A 23,583-nucleotide genomic window follows, 5' to 3' on the forward strand; every position below is an offset into this window, starting at 1 on the left:
TACAGAATCGAGCTTATCTCAGGCTGAAAACGCGTTTTACGCATTGTGCCATAACTTTGCATAAAGCTTCAGAACATTACATTTTCACATCCTACTACAGCAGAAAGGGTCTTTCTAGCAGTTGCACATCAAATCTAAGCTGTCTGAAGTGTTTTTCCAAAGTTATCAACATTTTTATGTTTGGCGTTCCGGAATCGACCTTATCTCAGGCTGAAAACGCGTTTTACGCATTGTGCCATAACTTTCCAGGGAAGCTTCAGAAAATGAAATTTTCACGTCCCACTATACCAGAAAGGGTCTTTCTTGTAGTTGCACATCAAATCTAAGCTGTCTGAAGTGTTTTTCGAAAGTTATCAACATCTTTATGTTTGGCCTTCCGGAACCCACCTTATCTCAAGGTGAAAAATCGTTTTCTGCATTGTGCCATAACTTTGCATGGAAGCTTCAGAACATGAAATGTTCACCTCCCACTGTAGCAGAAAGGGACTTTCTAGTAGTTGCACATCAAATCTAAGCTGTCTGAAGTGTTTTACCAAAGTTATCAACATATTTTTGTTGGGCGTTCCGGAACCCACCTTATCTCAAGCTGAAAACGCGTTTTCTGCATTGTGCCATAACTTTGCTGGGAAGCTTCAGAAAATGAAATTTTCACGTACCACTATAGCAGAAAGGGTCATCCAAGTAGTTGCACATCAAATCTAAGCTGTCTGAAGTGTTTTTCGAAAGTTATCAACATTTTTATGTTTGGCGTCCCGGAACCCACCTTATCTCAAGCTGAAAACGCGTGTTCAGCATTGTGCCATAACTTTGCAGGGAAGCTTCAGAACATGAAATTTTCACCTCCCACTATAGCAGAAAGGGTCTTTCTAGTAGTTGCACATCAAATTGAAGCTGTCTGATGTGTTTTTCCAAAGTTATCAACGTTTTTATGTTTGGCGTTCCGGAATCGACCTTATCTCAGGCTGAAAACGCGTTTTACGCATTGTGCCATAACTTCTCAGGGAAGCTTCAGACCATGAAATTTTGACATCCCACTATAGCAGAAAGGGCCTTTCTAGTAGTTGCACATCACATCTAAGCTGTCTGAAGTGTTTTTCCAAAGTCATCAACATTTTTACGTTAGGCGTTCCGGAATCAACCTTATCTCAGGCTGAAAACGCGTTTCACGCATTGTGCCATAACTTTGCAGGAAAGCTTCAAAACATGAAATTTTCAATTCCCACTAAAGCAGAAAGGGTCTATCTCCTACCTGCACATCATATCTAAGCTGTCTGAAGTGTTTTCCAGTAGTTGCACGTCAAATCTAAGCTGTCTGAAGTGTTTTTCCAAAGTTATCAACATTTTTATGTTTGGCGTCCCGGAATCGACCTTATCTCAGGCTGAAAACGCGATTCACGCATTCTCCATTAACTTTGCAGGGAATCTTCAGAACATGAAATTTTCATATCCCACTATTGCAGAAAGGGTCTTTCTAGTAGTTGCACATCAAATCTAAGCTGTCTGACGTGTTTTTCGAAAGTTTTCAACATTTTTATATTTGGCGTTCCTGAATCGACCTTATCTCAGGCTGAATACGCGTTTTCTGCATTGTGCCATAACTTTGCAGGGAAGCTTCAGAACAAGAAATTTTCAACTCCCACTACAGCAGAAAGGGTCTTTCTAGTAGTTGCACGTCAAATCTAAGCTGTCTGAAGTGTTTTTCCAAAGTTATCAACATTTCAATGTTTGGCGTTCCTGAATCGACATTATCTTTGGCTGAAAACGCGTTTTCTGCATTCTGCCATAACATTGCAGGGAATCTTCAGAACATGAAATTTTCACCTCCCACTATAGCAGAAAGGGTCTTTCTAGTAGTTGCACATCAAACCTAAGCTGTTTGAAGTGTTTTTCCAAAGTTATCAACATTTTTATGTTTGGCGTTCCGGAATCAACCTTATCTCAGGCTAAAAACGCGTTTTACGCATTGTCCCATAACTTTGCAGGAAAGCTTCAGAACATGAAATTTTCAATTCCCTATAAAGCAGAAAGGGTCTTTCTCCTACTTGCACATCAATTCTAAGCTGTCTGAAGTGTTTTTCGAAAGTTTTCAACATTTTTATATTTGGCGTTCCTGAATCGACCTTATCTCAGGCTGAAAACGCGTTTTCTGCATTGTGCGATAACTTTGCAGGGAAGCTTCACAACATGAAATTTTAACCACCCACTGTAGCAGAAAGGCTCTTTCTAGTAGTTGCACATCAAATCTAAGCTGTCTGAAATGTTTTTTCCAAAGTCATCAACATTTTTATGTTTGGCGTTCCGGAACCCACCTTATCTCAGGCTGAAAACGCGTTTTCTGCATTGTGCCATAACTTTGCAGGAAAGCTTCAAAACATGAAATTTTAACCACCCACTGTAGCAGAAATGGTCTTTCTCGTAGTTACACATCAAATCTAAGCTGTCTGAAGTGTTTTTCCAAAGTCATCAACATTTTTACGTTAGGCGTTTCGGAACCCACCTTATCTCAGGCTGAAAACGCGTTTTCTGCTTTGTGCCATAACTTTGCAGGGAAGCTTCAGAACAGCGAATTTTCAACTCCCACTGTAGCAGAAAGGGTCTTTCTAGTAGTTGCACATCAAATCTAAGCTGTCTGAAGGGTTTTTCCAGTATTATCAACATTTTTATGTTTGGCGTTCCGGAATCAACCTTATCTCAGGCTCTAAACGCTTTTTTTGCATTGTGCCATAACTTTGGAGGGAAGCTTCAGAACTTGAAATTTTAACCTCCCACTGTAGCAGAAAGGGTCTTTCTAGGAGTTGCACATCAAATCTAAGCTGTCTGTAGTGTTTTTCGAAAGATATCAACATTTTTATGTTTGGCGTTCCGGATCGCACCTTATTGAAAACGCCTTTTCTGCATTGTGCCATAACTTTGCCGGGAAGCTTCAGAACATGAAATTTTCACCTCCCACGATAGCAGAAAGGGTCTTTCTAGTAGTTGCACATCAAATCTAAGCTGTCTGAAGTGTTTTTCAAAAGTTTTCAACATTATTATATTTGGCGTTCCGGAATCGACCTTTTCTCAGGCTGAAAATGCGTTTTCTGCATTGTGCCATAACTTTGAAGGAAAGCTTCAGAACATGAAAGTTTCACCTCCCACTATAGCAGAAAGGGTCTTTCTAGTAGTTGCACATCAAATCTAAGCTGCCTGAATTGTTTTTCCAAAGTTATCAACATTTTTATGTTTGGCGTTCCGGAACCCACCTTATCTCAGGCTGAAAACGCGTTTTCTGCATTGTGCCATAACTTTGCAGGGAAGCTTCAGAACATGAAATTTTCAATTCCCACTAAAGCAGAAAGGGTCTTTCTCCTACTTGCACATCAAATCTAAGCTGTCTGAAGTGTTTTTTGAAAGTTTTCAACATTTTTATGTTTGGCGTTCCTGAATCGACCTTATCTCAGGCTGAAAACGGGTTGTCTGCATTGTGCCATTGTGCCTTTGCATGGAAGCTTCAGAACATGAAATGTTCACCTACCGCAATAGCAGAAAGGGTCTTTCTAGTAGTTGCACATCAAATCTAAGCTGTCTGTAGTGTTTTTCGAAAGATATCAACATTTTTATGTTTGGCGTTCCGGATCGCACCTTATTGAAAACGCCTTTTCTGCATTGTGCCATATCTTTGCCGGGAAGCTTCAGAACATGAAATTTTCACCTCCCACGATAGCAGAAAGGGTCTTTCTAGTAGTTGCACATCAAATCTAAGCTGTATGAAGTGTTTTTCCAAAGTTATCATATTTTTATGTTTGGCGTTCTGGAATTGACCTTGTCTCATGCTGAAAACGCGTTTTCTGCATTGTGCCATAACTTTGCAGGGAAGTTTCAGAACATGAAATTTACACCTCCCACTATAGCTGAATTGTTCTTTCTAGTAGTTGCACATCAAATCTCAGCTGTCTGAAGTGTTTTTCGAAAGTTATAAACATTTTTATGTTTGGCATTCCGGAATCAACCTTATCTCAGGCTGAAAACGTGTTTTCTGCATTGTGCCATAACTTTGCAGGGAAGCTTCAGAACATGAAATTTTCACGTCCCATTATAGCAGAAAGGGTCTTTCTCATACTTGCACATCAAATCTAAGCTGTCTGAAGTGTTTTTCCAAAGTTATCAACATTTTTATGTTTGGCGTTCCGGAACCCACCTTGTCTCAGGCTGAAAACGCGTTTTCTGCCTTGTGCCATAACTTTGCAGGGAAGCTTCAGAACATTACATTTTCACATCCCACTATAGCAGAACGGGTCGCTCTAGTAGTTGCACATGAAATCTAAGCTGTTTGAAGTGTTTTTCCAAAGTTATAAAAATTTTTATGTTTGGCGTTCCGGAATCGACCTTATCTCAGGCTGAAAACGCGATTCACGCATTCTGCCATAACTTTGCAGGGAATCTTCAGAACAAGAAATTTTCATATCCCACTATTGCAGAAAGGGTCTTTCTAGTAGTTGCACATCAAATCTAAGCTGTCTGATGTGTTTTTCCAAAGTTCTCAACATTTTTATGTTTGGCGTTCTGAAATCAACCTCATCTCTGGCTGAAAACGCGTTTTACGCAATGTGCCATGACTTTGCAGGGAAGCTTCAGAACATGAAATTTTAACCTCCCACTATAGCAGAAAGGGTCTTTCTAGTAGTTGCACATCAAATCTAAGCTGTCGAAAGTGTTTTTCCAAAGTCATCAACATTTTTATGTTTGGCGTTTCGGGATCGACCTTATCTCCGGCTGAAAACGCGTTTTCTGCATTGTGCCATAACTTTGCAGGGAAGCTTCAGAACATGAAAATTTCACCTCCCACTAAAGCAGAAAAGGTCATTCTAGTAGTTGCACATCATATCTAAGCTGTCTGAAGTGTTTTTCCAAAGTCATCAACATTTTTACGTTAGGCGTTTCGGAACCCACCTTATCTCAGGCTGAAAACGCGTTTTCTGCATTGTGCCATCACTTTGCAGGGAAACTTCAGAACACGAAATTTTGACCTCCCACTATATCAGAAAGGGTCTTTCTAGTAGTTGCACATCAAATCTAAGCAGTCTGAAGTGTTTTCCCAAAGTTATCAACATTTTTATATTTGGCGTTCCGGAATTGACCTTATCTCAGGCTGAAAACGCGTTTTACGTATTGTGCCATAACTTTGCAGGGAAGCTTCAGAACAGCGAATTTTCAACTCCCACTGTAGCAGAAAGGGTCTTTCTAGTAGTTGCACATCAAATCTAAGCTGTCTGAAGTGTTTTTCCAGTATTATCAACATTTTTATGTTTGGCGTTCCGGAATCAAGCTTATCTCAGGCTCTAAACGCTTTTTTTGCATTGTGCGATAACTTTGGAGGGAAGCTTCAGAACTTGAAATTTTAACCTCCCACTGTAGCAGAAAGGGTCTTTCTAGGAGTTGCACATCAAATCTAAGCTGTCTGAAGTGTTTTTTGAAAGTTTTCAACATTTTTATGTTTGCCGTTCCTGAATCGACCTTATCTCAGGCTGAAAACGCGATTTACGCATTCTGCCATAACTTTGCAGGGAATCTTCAGAACATAAAAATTTTATATCCCACTATAGCAGAAAGGGTCTTTCTAGTAATTGCAGATCAAATCTGAGCAGTCTGAAGAGTTTTTCCAAAGTTATCAACATTTTTATGTTTGGCATTACGGAAACAACCTTATCTCAGGCTGAAAACGTGTTTTCTGCATTGTGCCATAACTTTGCAGGGAAGCTTCAGAACATGAAATTTTCACGTCCCATTATAGCAGAAAGGGTCTTTCTCATACTTGCACATCAAATCTAAGCTGTCTGAAGTGTATTTCAAAAGTTTTCAACATTATTATATTTGGCGTTCCGGAATCGACCTCATCTCAGGCTGAAAATGCGTTTTCTGCATTGTGCCATAACTTTGCAGGGAAGCTTCAGAACATGAAATTTTCACATCCCACTATAGCAGAAAGGGTCTTTCTAGTAATTGCACATCAAATCTGAGCAGTCTGAAGTGTTTTTCCAAAGTTATCAACATTTTTATGTTTGGCGTTCCGGAACTCTCCTTATCTCACGCTTAAAACGCGTTTTCTGCATTGTGCCATAACTTTGCAGGGAAGCTTTAGAACATGAAATTTTCACCTGCCACTATAGCAGAAAGGGTTCTTCGAGTCGTTGCACATCAAATCTAACCTGTCTGAAGTGTTTTTCCGAAGTCATCAACATTCTTATATTTGGCGTTCCGGAATCAACCTTATCTCAGGCTGAAAACGCGTTTTCTGCCTTGTGCCATCACTGTGCAGGAATGCTGCAGAATATGAAATTTTCAGCTCTCACTATAACAGACAGGGTCTTTCTCGTAGTTGCACATCAAATCTAAGCTGTCTGAAGTGTTTTTCCAAAGTCATCAACATTTTTATGTTTGGCGTTCCGGAACCCACCTTTTCTCAGGCTGAAAACGCGTATTCTGCGTTGTGCCATAACTTTGCTGGGAAGCTTCAGAACATAAAATTTTAACCTCCCACTATAGTACAAAGGGTCTTTCTAGTAATTGCACATCAAATGTAAGCTGTCTGAAATGTTTTTCCAGAGTTATCAACATTCCTATGTTTGGCGTTCCGGAATCAACCTTATCTCAGGCTGAAAACGCATTTTCTGCATTGTGCCATCACTTTGCAGGAAAGCTGCAGAATATGAAATTTTCACCTCCCACTATAGCAGAAAGGGTCTTTCTAGTAGTTGCACACCAAATCGAAGCTGTTTGAAGTGTTTTTCCAAAGTTATCAACACTTTTATGTTTAGCGTTCCGGAATCGACCTTATCTCAGGCTGAAAACACGATTTAAGCATTCTGCCATAACTTTGCAGGGAAGCTTCAGATCATGAAATTTTCAAATCCCACTATAGCAGAAAGGGTCTTTCTAGTAGTTGCACAACAAATCTAAGCTGTCTGAAGTGTTTTTCGAAAGTTATCAACATTTTTATGTTTGGCGTTCCGGAATCGACCTTATCTCTGGCTGAAAACGCGTTTTACGCATTGTGCCATAACTTTGGAGGGAAGCTTCAGAACATCGAATTTTCACCACCCACTATATCAGAAAGGGTCTTTCTAGTAGTTGCACATCAAATCTAAGCTGTCTGAAGTGTTTTTCCAAAATTATCAACATTTTTATATTTGGCGTTCCGGAATTGACCTTATCTCAGGCTGAAAACGCGTTTTACGTATTGTGCCATAACTTTGCAGGGAAGCTTCAGAACATCGAATTTTCACCACCCACTATATCAGAAAGGGTCTTTCTAGTAGTTGGACATCAAATCTAAGCAGTCTGAGGTGTTTTCTGGAAGTTATCAACATTTTTATGTTTGCCGTACCGGAATCGACCTTATCTCAGGCTGAAAACGCGTTTTCTGCATTGTGCCATAACTTTGCAGGGAAGCTTCAGAACATGAAATTTTCACCTCCCACTATAGCAGAAAGGGTCTTTCTAGTAGTTGCACATCAAATCTAAGCTGTTTGAAGTGTTTTTCGAAAGTTATCAACATTTTTATGTTTGGCGTTCCGGAATCGACCTTATCACAGGCTGAAAACGCGCTTTGTGCATTGTGCCATAACTTCTCAGGGAAGCTTCAGAAAATGAAATTTTGACCTCCCACTATAGCAGAAAGGGTCTTTCTAGTAGTTGCACATCAAATATAAGCTGTCTGAAGTGTTTTTCCAAAGTTATCAACATTTTTATGTTTGGCGTTCGGGAATTGACCTTATCTCGGGCTGAAAACGCGTTTTCTGCAATGTGCCATCACTTTGCAGGGAAGCTTCAGAACAAGAAATTTTCACCTCCCACTATAGCAGAAAGGGTGTTTCTAGTAGTTGCACATCAAATCTAAGCTGTCTGAAATGTTTTTTCCAAAGTTATAAACATTTTTATGTTTGGCGTTCCCGAACCTTCCTTATCTCAGGCTGAAAACGCGTTTTCTGCATTGTGCCATAACTTTGCAGGGAAGCTTCAGAACATGAAATTTTCACCTCCCACTATAGCAGAAAGGGTCTTTCTAGTAGTTGCACATCAAATCTAACCTGTCTGAAGTGTTTTTCCAAAGTTATCAACATTCTTATGTTTGGCGTTCCGGAATCAACCTTATCTCAGGCTGAAAACGCGTTTTCTGCATTGTGACATAACTTTGGAGGGAAACTTCAGAACATGAAATTTTCACCTCCAACTATAGCAGAAAGGTTCTTTCTAGTAGTTGCACATCAAATCTAAGCTGTTTGAAGTGTTTTTCCAAAGTTAACACCATTTTTATGTTTGGCGTTCCAGAAACAACCTTATCTCAGCCTGAAAACGCGTTTTACGCATTGTGCCATAACTTTGCAGGAAAGCTTCAGAACATGAAAATTTCAACTCCCACAATAGCAGAAAGGGTCTTTCTAGTAGTTGCACATCAAATCTAAGCTGTCTGAAGTGTTTTTCCAAAGTTGTCAACATTTTTATGTTTGGCTTTCCGGAATCGACCTTATCTCAGGCTGAAAACGCGTTTCCTGCATTGTGGCATAACTTTGCAGGGATGCTTCAGAACATGAAATTTTCACCTCCCACTATAGCGGAAAGGGTCTTTCTAGTAGTTGCACATCAAATCTAACCTGTCTGAAGTGTTTTTCCAAAGTTATCAACATTCTTATGTTTGGCGTTCCGGAATCAACCTTATCTCAGGCTGAAAACGCGTTTTCTGCATTGTGACATAACTTTGGAGGGAAACTTCAGAACATGAAATTTTCACCTCCAACTATAGCAGAAAGGTTCTTTCTAGTAGTTGCACATCAAATCTAAGCTGTTTGAAGTGTTTTTCCAAAGTTAACACCATTTTTATGTTTGGCGTTCCAGAAACAACCTTATCTCAGCCTGAAAACGCGTTTTACATATTTTGCCATAACTTTGCAGGGAAGCTTCAGAACATGAAATTTTAACATCCCACTATAGCAGAAAGGGTCTTTCTAGTAGTTGCACATCAAATCTAAGCTGTCTGAAGTGTTTTTCCAAAGTTATCAACATTTTTATGTTTGGCGTTCGGGAATTGACCTTATCTCAGGCTGAAAACGTGTTTTACGCATTGTGCCATAACTTTACAGGGAAGCTTCAGAAAATGAAATTTTGACATCCCACTATAGCAGAAAGGTACTTTCGAGTAGTTGCACATCAAATCTGAGCCGTCTGAAATGTTTTTTCCAAAGTTATAAACATTTTTATGTTTGGCGTTCCCGAACCCTCCTTATCTCAGGCTGAAAACGCGTTTTCTGCATTGTGCCATAACTTTGCAGGGAAGCTTCAGAACATGAAATTTTCACCTCCCACTATAGCAGAAAGGGTCCTTCTAGTAGTTGCACATCAAATCTAACCTGTCTGAAGTGTTTTTCCAAAGTTATCAACATTCTTATGTTTGGCGTTCCAGAATCAACCTTATCTCAGGCTGAAAACGCGTTTTCAGCATTGTGCCATCACTTTGCAGGGAAGCTTCAGAACATGAAATTTTCACCTCCCACTATAGCAGAAAGTGTCTTTCTAGTAGTTGCACATCAAATCTAAGCTTTTTGAAGTGTTTTTCCAAAGTTATCAACATTTTTATGTTTGGCGTTCTGGAACCCACCTTATCTCAGGCTGAAAACGCATTTTCTGCATTGTGCCATAACTTTGCAAGGAGACTTCAGAACATGAAATTTTCTCCTCCCACTATAGCAGAAAGGGTATTTCTAGTAGTTGCATATCAAATCTAAGTTGTCTGAAGTGTTTTTCCAAAGTTATCAACATTCTTATGTTTGGCGTTCCGGAATCAACCTTATCTCAGACAGAAAACATGTTTTCTGCATTGTGACATAACTTTGGAGGGAAACTTCAGAACATGAAATTTTCACCTCCAACTATAGCAGAAAGGTTCTTTCTAGTAGTTGCACATCAAATCTAAGCTGTTTGAAGTGTTTTTCCAAAGTTAACACCATTTTTATGTTTGGCGTTCCAGAAACAACCTTATCTCAGCCTGAAAACGCGTTTTACATATTTTGCCATAACTTTGCAGGGAAGCTTCAGAACATGAAATTTTAACATCCCACTATAGCAGAAAGGGTCTTTCCAGTAGTTGCACATCAAATCTAAGCTGTCTGAAGTGTTTTTCCAAAGTTATCAACATTCTTATGTTTGGCGTTCCGGAATCAACCTTATCTCAGGCTGAAAACGCGTTTTCTGCATTGTGCCGTAACTTTGCAGGGAGACTTCAGAACATGAAATTTTTTCCTCCCACTATAGCAGAAAGGGTATTTCCAATAGTTGCACATCAAATCTAAGTTGTCTGAAGTGTTTTTCCAAAGTTATCAACATTCTTATGTTTGGCTTTCCAGAAACAACCTTATCTCAGGCTGGAAACGCGTTTTACGCAATTTGCCATAACTTTGCAGGAATGCTTCAGAACATGAAATTTTCACTTCCCACTATAGCAGAAAGTGGCTTTCTAGTAGTTGCACATCAAATCTAAGCTGTCTGAAATGTTTTTCCATAGTTATCAACATTCTTATGTTTGGCGTTCCGGAATCAACCTTATCTCAGGCTGAAAACACGTTTTACGCATTGTGCCATAACTTTGCAGGAAAGCTTCAGAACATGAAATTTTCAACTCCCACTATAGCAGAAAGGGTCTTTCTAGTAGTTGCACATCAAATCTAAGCTGTCTCAAGTGTTTTTCCAAAGTTATCAATATTTTTATGTTTGGCGTTCCGGAATCGACCTTATCTCAGGCTGAAAACGCGTTTTCTGCATTGTGCCATAACTTTGCAGGGAAGCTTCAGAACATGAAATTTTCACCTCCCACTATAGCAGAATGTGGCTTTCTAGTAGTTGCACATCAAATCTAAGCTGTCTGTAGAGTTTTTCCTGAGTTATCAACATTTTTATGTTTGGCGTTCTGAAATCTACCTCATCTCAGGCTGAAAACGCGTTTTACGCATTGTGCCATAACTTTGCAGGGAAGCTTCAGAACATGATATTTTCACCTCCCACTATAGCAGAAAGGGTCTTTCTAGTAGTTGCATATCAAATCTAAGCTGTCTGAAGTGTTTTTCGAAAGTTATCAACATTTTTATGTTTGGCGTTCCGGAATCGACCTTATCTCAGGATGAAGAATCGTTTTCTACATTGTCCCATAACTTTGCAGGGAAGCTTCAGAACATGGAATTCTGACCTCCCAATATGGCAGAAAGGGTCTTTCTAGTAGTTGCACATCAAATCTAAGCTGTCTCAAGTGTTTTTCCAAAGTTATCAATATTTTTATGTTTGGCGTTCCGGAATCGACCTTATCTCAGGCTGAAAACGCGTTTCCTGCATTGTGGCATAACTTTGCAGGGAAGCTTTAGAACATGAAATTTTCACCTCCCACTTCAGCAGAAAGGGTATTTCTAGTAGTTGCACATCAAAACTAAGCTGTCTGTAGAGTTTTTCCTGAGTTATCAACGTTTTTATGTTTGGCGTTCCGGAATCGACCTTATCTCAGGCTAAAAACGCGTTTTCTGCAATGTGCCATAACTTTGCAGGGAAGCTTCAGAACATGAAATTTTCAACTTCCACTATAGCAGAAAGGCTCTTTCCAGCAGTTGCACATCAAATCTAAGCTGTCTGAAGTGTTTTTCCAAAGTTATCAACATTTTTATGTTTGGCTTTCCGGAATCGACCTTATCTCAGGATGAAAAATCGTTTTCTGCATTGTCCCATAACTTTGCTGGGAAGCTTCAGAACATGAAATTTTCACCTCCTACTATAGCAGAAAGGGTCTTTCTAGTAGTTGCACATCAAATCTAAGCTGTCTGAAGTGTATTTCCAAAGTTATCAACATTTTTAGGATTGGCGTTGTGGAACCCACCTTATCTCAGGCTGAAAACGCGTTTTCTGCATTGTGCCATAACTTTGCAGGGAAGCTTCAGAACATGAAATTTTCACCTCCCACTATAGCAGAAAGGGTCTTTCTAGTAGTTGCACATCAAATCTAAGCTGTTTGAAGTGTTTTTCGAAAGTTATCAACATTTTTATGTTTGGCGTTCCGGAATCGACCTTATCACAGGCTGAAAACGCGCTTTGTGCATTGTGCCATAACTTCTCAGGGAAGCTTCAGAAAATGAAATTTTCACCTCCCACTATAGCAGAAAGGGTCTTTCTAGTAGTTGCACATCAAATATAAGCTGTCTGAAGTGTTTTTCCAAAGTTATCAACATTTTTATGTTTGGCGTTCGGGAATTGACCTTATCTCAGGCTGAAAACGTGTTTTACGCATTGTGCCACAACTTTGCAGGGAAGCTTCAGAACATGAAATTTTCACCTCCCACTATAGCAGAAAGGGTCTTTCTAGTAGTTGCACATCAAATATAAGTTGTCTGAAGTGTTTCTCGAAAACTAGCAACATTTTTATGTTTGGCGTTCCGGAAACGACCTTATCTCGGGCTGAAAACCCGTTTTCTGCATTGTGCCATAACTTTGCAAGGAAGCTTCAGAACATGAAATTTTCACATCCCACTATAGCATAAAGGGTCTTTCTAGTAGTTGCACTTCAAATCTAAGCTGTCTGAAATGTTTTTCCCAAAGTTATCAACATTTTTATGTTTGGCGTTCAGGAACCCACCTTACCTCAGGCTGAAAACGCGTTTTCTGCATTGTTCCTGAACTTTGCAGGGAAGCTTCAGAACATGAAAGTTTCAACTCCCACTATAACAGACAGGGTCTATCTAGTAGTTGCACATCAAATCTAAGTTGTCTGAAGTGTTTTTCGAAAGCTATCAACATTTTTATGTTTGGCGTTCCGGAAACGACCTTATCTCGGGCTGAAAACGCGTTTTCCGCATTGTGCCATAACTTTGCAGGGAACCTTCAGAACATGAAATTTTAACCTCCCACTGAAGCAGAATGGGTCTTTCTAGTAGTTGCACATCAAATCTAAGCTGTCTGAAGTGATTTTCCAAAGTTATCAACATTTTTAAGTTTGGCGTTCCGGAACCCACCTTATCTCAGGCTGAAAACGTGTTTTCTGCATTGTGCCATAACTTTGCAGGGAAGCTTCAGAACATGAAATTTTAACCTCCCACTGTAGCAGAAAGGGTCTTTCTAGTAGTTGCACATCAAATCTAAGCTGTCTGAAATGTTTTTTCCAAAGTTATCAACATTTTTATGTTTGGCGTTCCGGAACCCTCATTATCTCTGGCTGAAAACGCGCTTTGTGCATTGTGCCATAACTTCTCAGGGAAGCTTCAGAAAATGAAATTTTCACCTCCCACTATAGCAGAAAGGGTCTTTCTAGTAGTTGCACATCAAATATAAGTTGTCTGAAGTGTTTCTCGAAAACTAGCAACATTTTTATGTTTGGCGTTCCGGAAACGACCTTATCTCGGGCTGAAAACGCGTTTTCTGCATTGTGCCATAACTTTGCAGGGAAGCTTCAGAACATGAAATTTTCACCTCCCACTATAGCAGAAACGGTCTTTCTAGTCGTTGTACATCAAATCTAAGCTATCTGAAGTTTTTTTCCAAAGTTATCAACATTTTTACGTTTGGCGCTCCGGAACCCACATTATCATAGGCTAAAAACGCGTTTTTTGCATTGTGCCATAACTTTGCAAGGAAGCTTCAGAACATGAAATTTTCACATCCCACTATAGCATAAAGGGTCTTTCTAGTAGTTGCACTTCAAATCTAAGCTGTCTGAAATGTTTTTCCCAAAGTTATCAACATTTTTATGTTTGGCGTTCAGGAACCCACCTTACCTCAGGCTGAAAACGCGTTTTCTGCATTGTTCCTTAACTTTGCAGGGAAGCTTCAGAACATGAAAGTTTCAACTCCCACTATAACAGACAGGGTCTATCTAGTAGTTGCACATCAAATCGAAGTTGTCTGAAGTGTTTTTCGAAAGCTATCAACATTTTTATGTTTGGCGTTCCGGAAACGACCTTATCTCGGGCTGAAAACGCGTTTTCCGCATTGTGCCATAACTTTGCAGGGAACCTTCAGAACATGAAATTTTAACCTCCCACTGAAGCAGAATGGGTCTTTCTAGTAGTTGCACATCAAATCTAAGCTGTCTGAAGTGTTTTTCCAAAGTTATCAACATTTTTAAGTTTGGCGTTCCGGAACCCACCTTATCTCAGGCTGTAAACGCGTTTTACGCATTGTGCCATAACTTTGCATAAAGCTTCAGAACATGAAATTTTCACCTCCCACTATAGCAGAAAGGGTCTTTCTCGTAGTTGCACATCAAATCGAAGCTGTCTGATGTGTTTTTTGAAAGTTTTCAACATTTTTTTGTTTGGTGTTCCTGAATCGACCTTATCTCAGTCCGAAAACGCGTTTTCTGCATTGTGCCATCACTTTGCAGGGAAGCTTCAGAACAAGAAATTTTCACCTCCCACTATAGCAGAAAGGGTGTTTCTAGTAGTTGCACATCAAATCTAAGCTGTCTGAAATGTTTTTTCCAAAGTTATAAACATTTTTATGTTTGGCGTTCCCGAACCCTCCTTATCTCAGGCTGAAAACGCATTTTCTGCATTGTACCATAACTTTGCAGGGAAGCTTCAGAACATGAAATTTTCACCTCCCACTATAGCAGAAACGGTCTTTCTAGTCGTTGTACATCAAATCTAAGCTATCTGAAGTTTTTTTCCAAAGTTATCAACATTTTTACGTTTGGCGCTCCGGAACCCACATTATCATAGGCTAAAAACGCGTTTTTTGCATTGTGCCATAACTTTGCAAGGAAGCTTCAGAACATGAAATTTTCACATCCCACTATAGCATAAAGGGTCTTTCTAGTAGTTGCACTTCAAATCTAAGCTGTCTGACATGTTTTTCCCAAAGTTATCAACATTTTTATGTTTGGCGTTCAGGAACCCACCTTACCTCAGGCTGAAAACGCGTTTTCTGCATTGTTCCTGAACTTTGCAGGGAAGCTTCAGAACATGAAAGTTTCAACTCCCACTATAACAGACAGGGTCTATGTAGTAGTTGCACATCAAATCTAAGTTGTCTGAAGTGTTTTTCGAAAGCTATCAACATTTTTATGTTTGGCGTTCCGGAAACGACCTTATCTCGGGCTGAAAACACGTTTTCCGCATTGTGCCATAACTTTGCAGGGAACCTTCAGAACATGAAATTTTAACCTCCCACTGAAGCAGGATGGGTCTTTCTAGTAGTTGCACATCAAATCTAAGCTGTCTGAAGTGTTTTTCCAAAGTTATCAACATTTTTAAGTTTGGCGTTCCGGAACCCACCTTATCTCAGGCTGAAAACGTGTTTTCTGCATTGTGCCATAACTTTGCAGGGAAGCTTCAGAACATGAAATTTTAACCTCCCACTGTAGCAGAAAGGGTCTTTCTAGTAGTTGCACATCAAATCTAAGCTGTCTGAAATGTTTTTTCCAAAGTTATCAACATTTTTATGTTTGGCGTTCCGGAATCAACCTTATCTCAGGCTGAAAACGCGTTTTACGCATTGTGCCATAACCTTGCAGGAAAGCTTCAGAACATGAAATTTTCAACTCCCACAATAGCAGAAATGGTCTTTCTAGTAGTTGCACATCAAATCTAAGCTGTCTGAAGTGTTTTTCCAAAGTTGTCAACATTTTTATGTCTGGCTTTCCGTAATCGACCTTATCTCAGCCTGAAAACGCGTTTCCTGCATTGTGGCATAACTTTGCAGGGAAGCTTCAGAACATGAAATTTTCAACTCCCACTATAGCAGAAAGGCTTTTTCCAGTAGTTGCACATTAAATCTAAGCTGTCTGAAGTGTTTTTCCAAAGTTATCATATTTTTATGTTTGGCGTTCCGGAACCCACCTTATCTCAGGCTGTAAAAGCGTTTTCTGCATTGTGCCAAAACTTTGGAGGGAAGCTTCAGAACATGAAATTTTAACCTCCCACTATAGCAGAAAGGGTCCTTCGAGTAGTTGCACATCAAATCTAACCTGTCTGAAGTGTTTTTCCAAAGTTATCAACATTTTTATGTCTGGCTTTCCGTAATCGACCTTATCTCAGCCTGAAAACGCGTTTCCTGCATTGTGGCATAACTTTGCAGGGAAGCTTCAGAACATGAAATTTTCAACTCCCACTATAGCAGAAAGGCTTTTTCCAGTAGTTGCACATCAAATCTAAGCTGTCTGAAGTGTTTTTCCAAAGTTATCAACATTTTTATGTTTGGCTTTCTGGAATCGACCTTATCTCAGGCTGAAAACGCGTTTTCTGCATTGTGCCATAACTTTGCAGGGAAGCTTCAGAACATTAAATTTTCACCTCCCACTATAGCAGAAAGGGCTTTTCTAATAGTTGCACATCAAATCTAAGCTGTTTGAAGTGTTTTTCCAAAGTTATCAACATTTTTATGTTTGGCGTTCCGGAACCCACCTTATCTCAGGCTGTAAAAGCGTTTTCTGCATTGTGCCATAACTTTGGAGGGAAGCTTCAGAACATGAAATTTTAACCTCTCACTATAGCAGAAAGGGTCCTTCGAGTAGTTGCACATCAAATCTAACCTGTCTGAAGTGTTTTTCCAAAGTTATCAACATTTTTTTGTTTGGCTTTCCGGAATCAACCTTATCTCAGGCTGAAAACGCGTTTTACGCATTGTGCCATAACCTTGCAGGAAAGCTTCAGAACATGAAATTTTCACCTCCCACTATAGCAGAAAGGGTCTTTCTAGTAGTTGCACATCAAATCTAAGCTGTCTGAAGTGTTTTTCCAAAGTTATCATATTTTTATGTTTGGCGTTCCGTAATTGACCTTGTCTCATGCTGAAAACGCGTTTTCTGCATTGTGCCATAACTTTGCAGGGAAGCTTCAGAACATGAAATTTTCAACTCCCACTATAGCAGAAAGGCTTTTTCCAGTAGTTGCACATCAAATCTAAGCTGTCTGAAGTGTTTTTCCAAAGTTATCAACATTTTTATGTTTGGCTTTCCGGAATCGACCTTATCTCAGGCTGAAAACGCGTTTTCTGCATTGTGCCATAACTTTGCAGGGAAGCTTCAGAACATTAAATTTTCACCTCCCACTATAGCAGAAAGGGCTTTTCTAATAGTTGCACATCAAATCTAAGCTGTTTGAAGTGTTTTTCCAAAGTTATCAACATTTTTATGTTTGGCGTTCCGGAACCCACCTTATCTCAGGCTGTAAAAGCGTTTTCTGCATTGTGCCATAACTTTGGAGGGAAGCTTCAGAACATGAAATTTTAACCTCCCACTATAGCAGAAAGGGTCCTTCGAGTAGTTGCACATCAAATCTAACCTGTCTGAAGTGTTTTTCCAAAGTTATCAACATTCTTATGTTTGGCGTTCCAGAATCAACCTTATCTCAGGCTGAAAACGCGTTTTCAGCATTGTGCCATCACTTTGCAGGGAAGCTTCAGAATATGAAATTTTCACCTCCCACTATAGCAGAAAGGGTCTTTCTAGTAGTTGCACATCAAATCTAAGCTTTTTGAAGTGTTTTTCCAAAGACAATACCATTTTTATGTTTGGCGTTCCAGAAACAACCTTATCTCAGGTTGAAAACGCTTTTTACGCAATTTGCCCTAACTTTGCAGGAAAGCTTCAGAACATGAAATTTTCACCTCCCATGACAGCAGAAAGTGTCTTTCTAGTAGTTGCACATCAAATCTAAGCTGTCTGAAGTGTTTTTCCAAAGTTATCAACATTTTTATGTTTGGCGTTCCGGAACCCACCATATCTCACTCTGTAAGCGTGTTTTCTGCATTGTGCCATAACTTTGCAGGGAAGCTTCAGAACATGACATTTAAACATCCCACTATGGCAGAAAAGGTCATTCTAGTAGTTGCACATCAAATCTAAGCTGTCTTGAAGTGTTTTTCTACAGTTATCAACATTTTTATGTTTGGCGTTCCGGAACCCACCTTATCTCAGCCTGAAAACGCGTTTTACATATTTTGCCATAACTTTGCAGGGAAGCTTCAGAACATGAAATTTTAACATCCCACTATAGCAGAAAGGGTATTTCTAGTAGTTGCACATCACAACTAAGCTGTCTGAAGTGTTTTTCGAAAGTTATCAACACTTTTATCTTTGGCGTTCCGAAACCCACCTTATCTCAGGCTGTAAACGCGTTTTACGCATTGTGCCATAACTTTGCATAAAGCTTCAGAACATGAAATTTTCACCTCCCACTATAGCAGAAAGGGTCTTTCTAGTAGTTGCACTTCAAATCTAAGCTGTCTGAAGTGTTTTTCGAAAGTTATCAACATTTTTATGTTTGGCGTTCCAGAATCCACCTTATCTCAGGCTGAACACCCCGTTTTCTGCATTGTGCCATAACTTTGCAGGGATGCATCAGAAAATGACATTTTAAAGTTCCACAATAGCAGAAAAGGTCTTTATAGTAGTTGCACATCAAATCTAAGCTGTCTGAAGTGTTTTTCCAAAGTTATTAACACTTTTATGTTTGGCGTTCCGGAACCCACCTTATCTCAGGCTGAAAACGCGTTTAACGCATTGTTCCATAACTTTGCAGGGAAGCTTCAGAACATGACATTTTCACCTCCCACAATGGCAGAAAGGGTCTTTCTAGTAGTTGCACATCAAATCTAAGCTGTCTGAAGTGTTTTTCCAAAATTATCAACATTTTTATGTTTGGCGTTCCGGAATCGACCTTATCTCAGGCTGAAAATGCGTTTTACGCATTGTGCCATAACTTTGCAAGGAAGCTTCAGAACATGAAATTTTCACCTCCCACTATAGCAGAAAGGGTCTTTCTAGTAGTTGCACTTCAAATCTAAGCTCTCTAAAGTGTTTTTCGAAAGTTATCAACATTTTTATGTTTGGCGTTTCGGAACCCACCTTATCTCAGGCTGAAAACGCGTTTTCAGCATTGTGCCATAACTTTGCAGGGAAGCTTCAGAACATGAAATTTTCAACTCCCACTATAGCAGAAAGGCTTTTTCCAGTAGTTGCACATCAAATCTAAGCTGTCTGAAGTGTTTTTCCAAAGTTAGCAACATTTTTATGTTTGGCTTTCCGGAATCGACCTTATCTCAGGCTGAAAACGCGTTTTCTGCATTGTGCCATAACTTTGCAGGGAAGCTTCAGAACATTAAATTTTCACCTCCCACTATAGCAGAAAGGGCTTTTCTAATAGTTGCACATCAAATCTAAGCTGTTTGAAGTGTTTTTCCAAAGTTATCAACATTTTTATGTTTGGCGTTCCGGAACCCACCTTATCTCAGGCTGTAAAAGCGTTTTCTGCATTGTGCCATAACTTTGGAGGGAAGCTTCAGAACATGAAATTTTAACCTCCCACTATAGCAGAAAGGGTCCTTCGAGTAGTTGCACATCAAATCTAACCTGTCTGAAGTGTTTTTCCAAAGTTATCAACATTCTTATGTTTGGCGTTCCAGAATCAACCTTATCTCAGGCTGAAAACGCGTTTTCAGCATTGTGCCATCACTTTGCAGGGAAGCTTCAGAATATGAAATTTTCACCTCCCACTATAGCAGAAAGGGTCTTTCTAGTAGTTGCACATCAAATCTAAGCTTTTTGAAGTGTTTTTCCAAAGACAATACCATTTTTTTGTTTGGCGTTCCAGAAACAACCTTATCTCAGGTTGAAAACGCTTTTTACGCAATTTGCCCTAACTTTGCAGGAAAGCTTCAGAACATGAAATTTTCACCTCCCACTATAGCAGAAAGTGTCTTTCTAGTAGTTGCACATCAAATCTAAGCTGTCTGAAGTGTTTTTCCAAAGTTATCAACATTTTTATGTTTGGCGTTCCGGAATCAACCTGAAAACGCGTTTTACGCATTGTGCCATGACTTTGCTGGAAAGCTTCAGAACATGAAATTTTCAATTCCCACTAAAGCAGAAAGGGTTTTTCTCCTACTTGCACATCAAATCTAAGCTGTCTGAAGTGTTTTTCCAAAGTTATCAACATTTTTATGTTTGGCATTCCAGAATCGACCTTATCTCTGGCTGAAAACGCGTTTTCTGCATTGTGCCATATCTTTGCAGGGAAACTTCAGAACATGAAATTTTCACCTCCCACTATAGCAGAAAGTACGGAAGAGGATTAGGGCCAGTTAAGAAAAAAAAAAAAAAATTTCTCAGAATTCTGACTTTAATCTCAGAATTCTGACTTTAAAGTGAGAATTCTGACTTTAATCTCAGAATTCTCACTTTTTTCTCAGAATTCTCACTTTAAAGTGAGAATTCTGACTTTAATCTCAGAATTCTCACTTTAAAGTCAGAATTCTCACTTTTTTCTCAGAATTCTGACTTTAAAGTGAGAATTCTGACTTTAATCTCAGAATTCTCACTTTTTTCTCAGAATTCTCACTTTTTTCTCAGAATTCTGACTTTAAAGTGAGAATTCTGACTTTAATCTCTGAATTCTCACTTTGTGACGTTGAGCAATGAATTGTGGGGCGGGAAACGTCAGATCGCTGTGTAGCTGTGGAGACAACATGTCATCGACCAGTGACTTTTTGCGCAGTCGAGGAGTTTCAGGGGACATCATCTCACTTATGGAGGAGCAGAGGGTGAGTAACATATTGCCTTCATTTGGTGACTGTTGAGTACTTAAAGGAAATGCTCCATGTAGATTGTAGCTTCGCTGCTAATTCATATCACATTGATGGGATCTACCCGCGTGAATATGCAGATTAGGAGTCGTTGGTTCCTTCAGACAAAAGTATTCAAGAGACAGTCCAGATACGTCATGGTGATGTCATATAGCATTTGTAGAACTCGGCGACACTTTGCATCCAGCCCCTTTGCTTGCTTGACGGAGCCAGCGATCCGGTAATTAAGGAAGAGGCAGACACCGCTCCTCATACACAACATTGCTTTCATTAAATCAGTCAAATATACGATTGTAAAATAACAGAAACTGTGCGATCACTGAACAAACTGACAACATTTGAACAAACCAGCACGTCTTGACGCTATTAACCATCGTGCCATTAACATACATGCATATGAGCCAGTAATCTCCTGTCTTTGGTGACTTATTTTGCAGACATTCACATGTTCAGCGCACAAAAGAGACGTATCTAATGTTCTAGAGTCACCGCCGCCAAGGTGTCAGTGACGATGTGAGTGTGTTTGTAATATATTGGGAACTTGAATCAAGGCAACTGTTCGTTTGGTGCGTGCATTTTATTTTACGCCCGTCACACTCACTCGCCGATGCTTCGTCAAGCCTGTTGGCCAACAAAAACCTTCCCTTAACCATCGCTAATATCAGTGCACTCCACTCCACTAACACCTACTAGGGCAACAACACAGTCTATAACACGGTTGTTAATTATATTTCTTGTTCTTATATTGCTCGCATGCTTCACGCTGCTGCTGTCGTTTGTTGTCGAATGTGTTGAATCTAATTTTAGACTCACTAAGCTTATTTAAATCTAAGTAGTTTTGAAATAATATTTTTAGGCATATATGTACAAATCACAAATTATTAATATATTTCAACGTGTAACAGTTGCAGCATTTTTGTCAGTTTGTATTTTATTTACAATTTTATAATGCTTACAATACTTTGTGATTCTGTTATATTTTAATTGATTGTCTTTTTTTGCTGTTTTTCTTGTGCAGATTGATAGTGACGTCATCTCACTGATGGATGATGAAAGTCTTGCCAATTACATCCCCTGTTATGGAGACCGAATTGCTCTCTTCAATTTTTGCAAGACAAAACAGCCCCCATTAAAAAGAAAAAACGGACTTTTGGAAAAAAAAAAAATGAAACTCAGAAATGAAAGTGCGAAAGGGGACACTGCCTCAAAAACGAAAATACAACAGATTAAGAGGCAGAAAACCACAAGAAATGTTGCGATTGGATGGATACACAATGATGGAAAAATAGCAAAACAGGTGAGGGAGAAGCAGGGAGGAGGTACCAGAAAGGTTAAAATGTCCACAGAAGCTGGGTTAAAGGACATTCTTGAGGAGGGAAAAAAACTGTTTTTCCCTGGTGGAATTTCTCCTAAAGGATCTGAATTGGACTTCAAGTTTGAGGTGTGGGATTTCAAACAGAATTGCCTCACTGATGACACCTGCCAGTCCATTGGCAATATGTACGAGGCAGCAAAACTGACGTTGTTGCGTTTTTACATTGCAACAAGGCGAAAAGATGAGCAAGATGATGCCAGCACAACGACAGGGGAAGTCTTGGCTTTGTCACACAATGGCAGTGAAAACAACTCTGCAGAAATTGAGGAGGTCACAGTTGAATCAAGTGAAGTCTACGTATCTTTGGACATTTCTGTTGATTCAGAAATTACTTTTGGTCCCACATATGATGCAGAGGAAGATACAGAGGTCACATTGATTTACGATGGTCCAGCTATGCCTCTCAGTCCACCTGATCCACCAGATGCGATGACAATAACTGTTCACTACTCTGACACATTGAATGATATGATTACAGCTTTCTCTGATGACGCCATCTTGAACAAATCACTGAATGTGAAACGCATATTACCAGATAATAGAGAAGAAGCAGGTGTGGGATCTGGAGTGCTGAGGGATGTTCTTAGCTGCTTCTGGCAAGAATTCTATGAACGATGCACCCTTGGTACAATAGTTACAGTGCCATTCATCCGCCATGATTTTCCTGAGGAAAAGTGGAAAGCAGTTGGGAGAATCCTTGTTAAAGGTTACCAAGATTGTTGCTATTTCCCAAACAAACTTGCATTTCCCTTCCTCGAACAAGTGCTTTTCAACTGTGTTTACAGTGATCCGAAAGCCCATTTCCTGCAGTTTGTGAGCAGCCAGGAACGAGATGTGTTGATGGAAGCAATGAAGGACTTTTCTGAAGTGGACCTAGATGATCTTGTTGAAGTACTTGACAGCTATGGATGTAGAAGGAGAATCACAGCTGAAACCTTTCCCACAATACTGCTGGAAATAGCACACAAAGAGCTGGTCCAAAAGCCCATGTTTGTTATAGACTGCTGGAGGGAGGTTACTCTTCAGCATATCTCCATCAGTCCTGAAGCACTGAACAAATTGTGCTCTGACTTGCAACCAACTTCAAAAAAAGTCTGCCAACTGCTGAGATTTGCGACTGATTTAACCCCAAAGCAGAAAGAAGTGGCAAGTCATCTGAAAAAGTTCATCAGAGAGTTGGATGAAGTCAAACTTCAGAAGTTTCTCCGGTTTTGCACTGGCTCTGATCTTGTTGTTACAGACACCATTCTTGTGGAATTCCAGGAAATGACAGAGTTCACGAGAAGACCCGTGGGGCACACCTGTGGGAAAGTTCTGCATATTGCTGAAAGCTATGAAAATTTCCCAGATTTCCGATCAGAATTCAATGCAGTTCTCGAAAGCAATGTTTGGATGATGGACATTGTTTAATTGTTTTGCACCCTTAACTAGAGGAATATAACGATCTAAAAAGTTCATGGGCTTCATTTAAAAGAAAGCCTAAGATGTTATACTTACTATTGGGAAGTTGTTTCAGCAGCTGCATTGTTTTATATGGATATATACCATGCTGCTACTATGAAGAGTAATATTTTATTGCATTCAATAAACTCACTCTTCTACAACTTTGTATTTCTGTCTTCACC

At 39.6% G+C, this 23,583-nt stretch overlaps 1 protein-coding gene across 1 annotated transcript; it reads left to right on the forward strand.

Moving 5' to 3' along the window:
* Positions 1-20,415: 20,415 nt before the first annotated feature.
* LOC128751756 (uncharacterized) lies at positions 20,416-23,368 on the forward strand. Its single transcript, XM_053852947.1, has 2 exons — positions 20,416-20,541; positions 21,602-23,368. Exons 1-2 carry the CDS (start codon positions 20,416-20,418, stop codon positions 23,366-23,368), a joined length of 1,893 nt encoding a protein of 630 aa, XP_053708922.1.
* The last annotated feature ends 215 nt before the right edge of the window (positions 23,369-23,583 follow it).

This window comes from Synchiropus splendidus, unplaced genomic scaffold (assembly GCF_027744825.2).
Source record: "Synchiropus splendidus isolate RoL2022-P1 unplaced genomic scaffold, RoL_Sspl_1.0 HiC_scaffold_24, whole genome shotgun sequence".
Taxonomy (NCBI): domain Eukaryota; kingdom Metazoa; phylum Chordata; class Actinopteri; order Syngnathiformes; family Callionymidae; genus Synchiropus; species Synchiropus splendidus.

Bases quoted from the DNA above. Each gene is read 5' to 3' on its own strand.
- LOC128751756 (XM_053852947.1), top strand. From the start codon at position 20,416: ATGAATTGTGGGGCGGGAAACGTCAGATCGCTGTGTAGCTGTGGAGAC. The intron at 20,542-21,601 runs GTGAGTAACATA...TTTCTTGTGCAG, and splicing joins CACTTATGGAGGAGCAGAGG to ATTGATAGTGACGTCATCTC.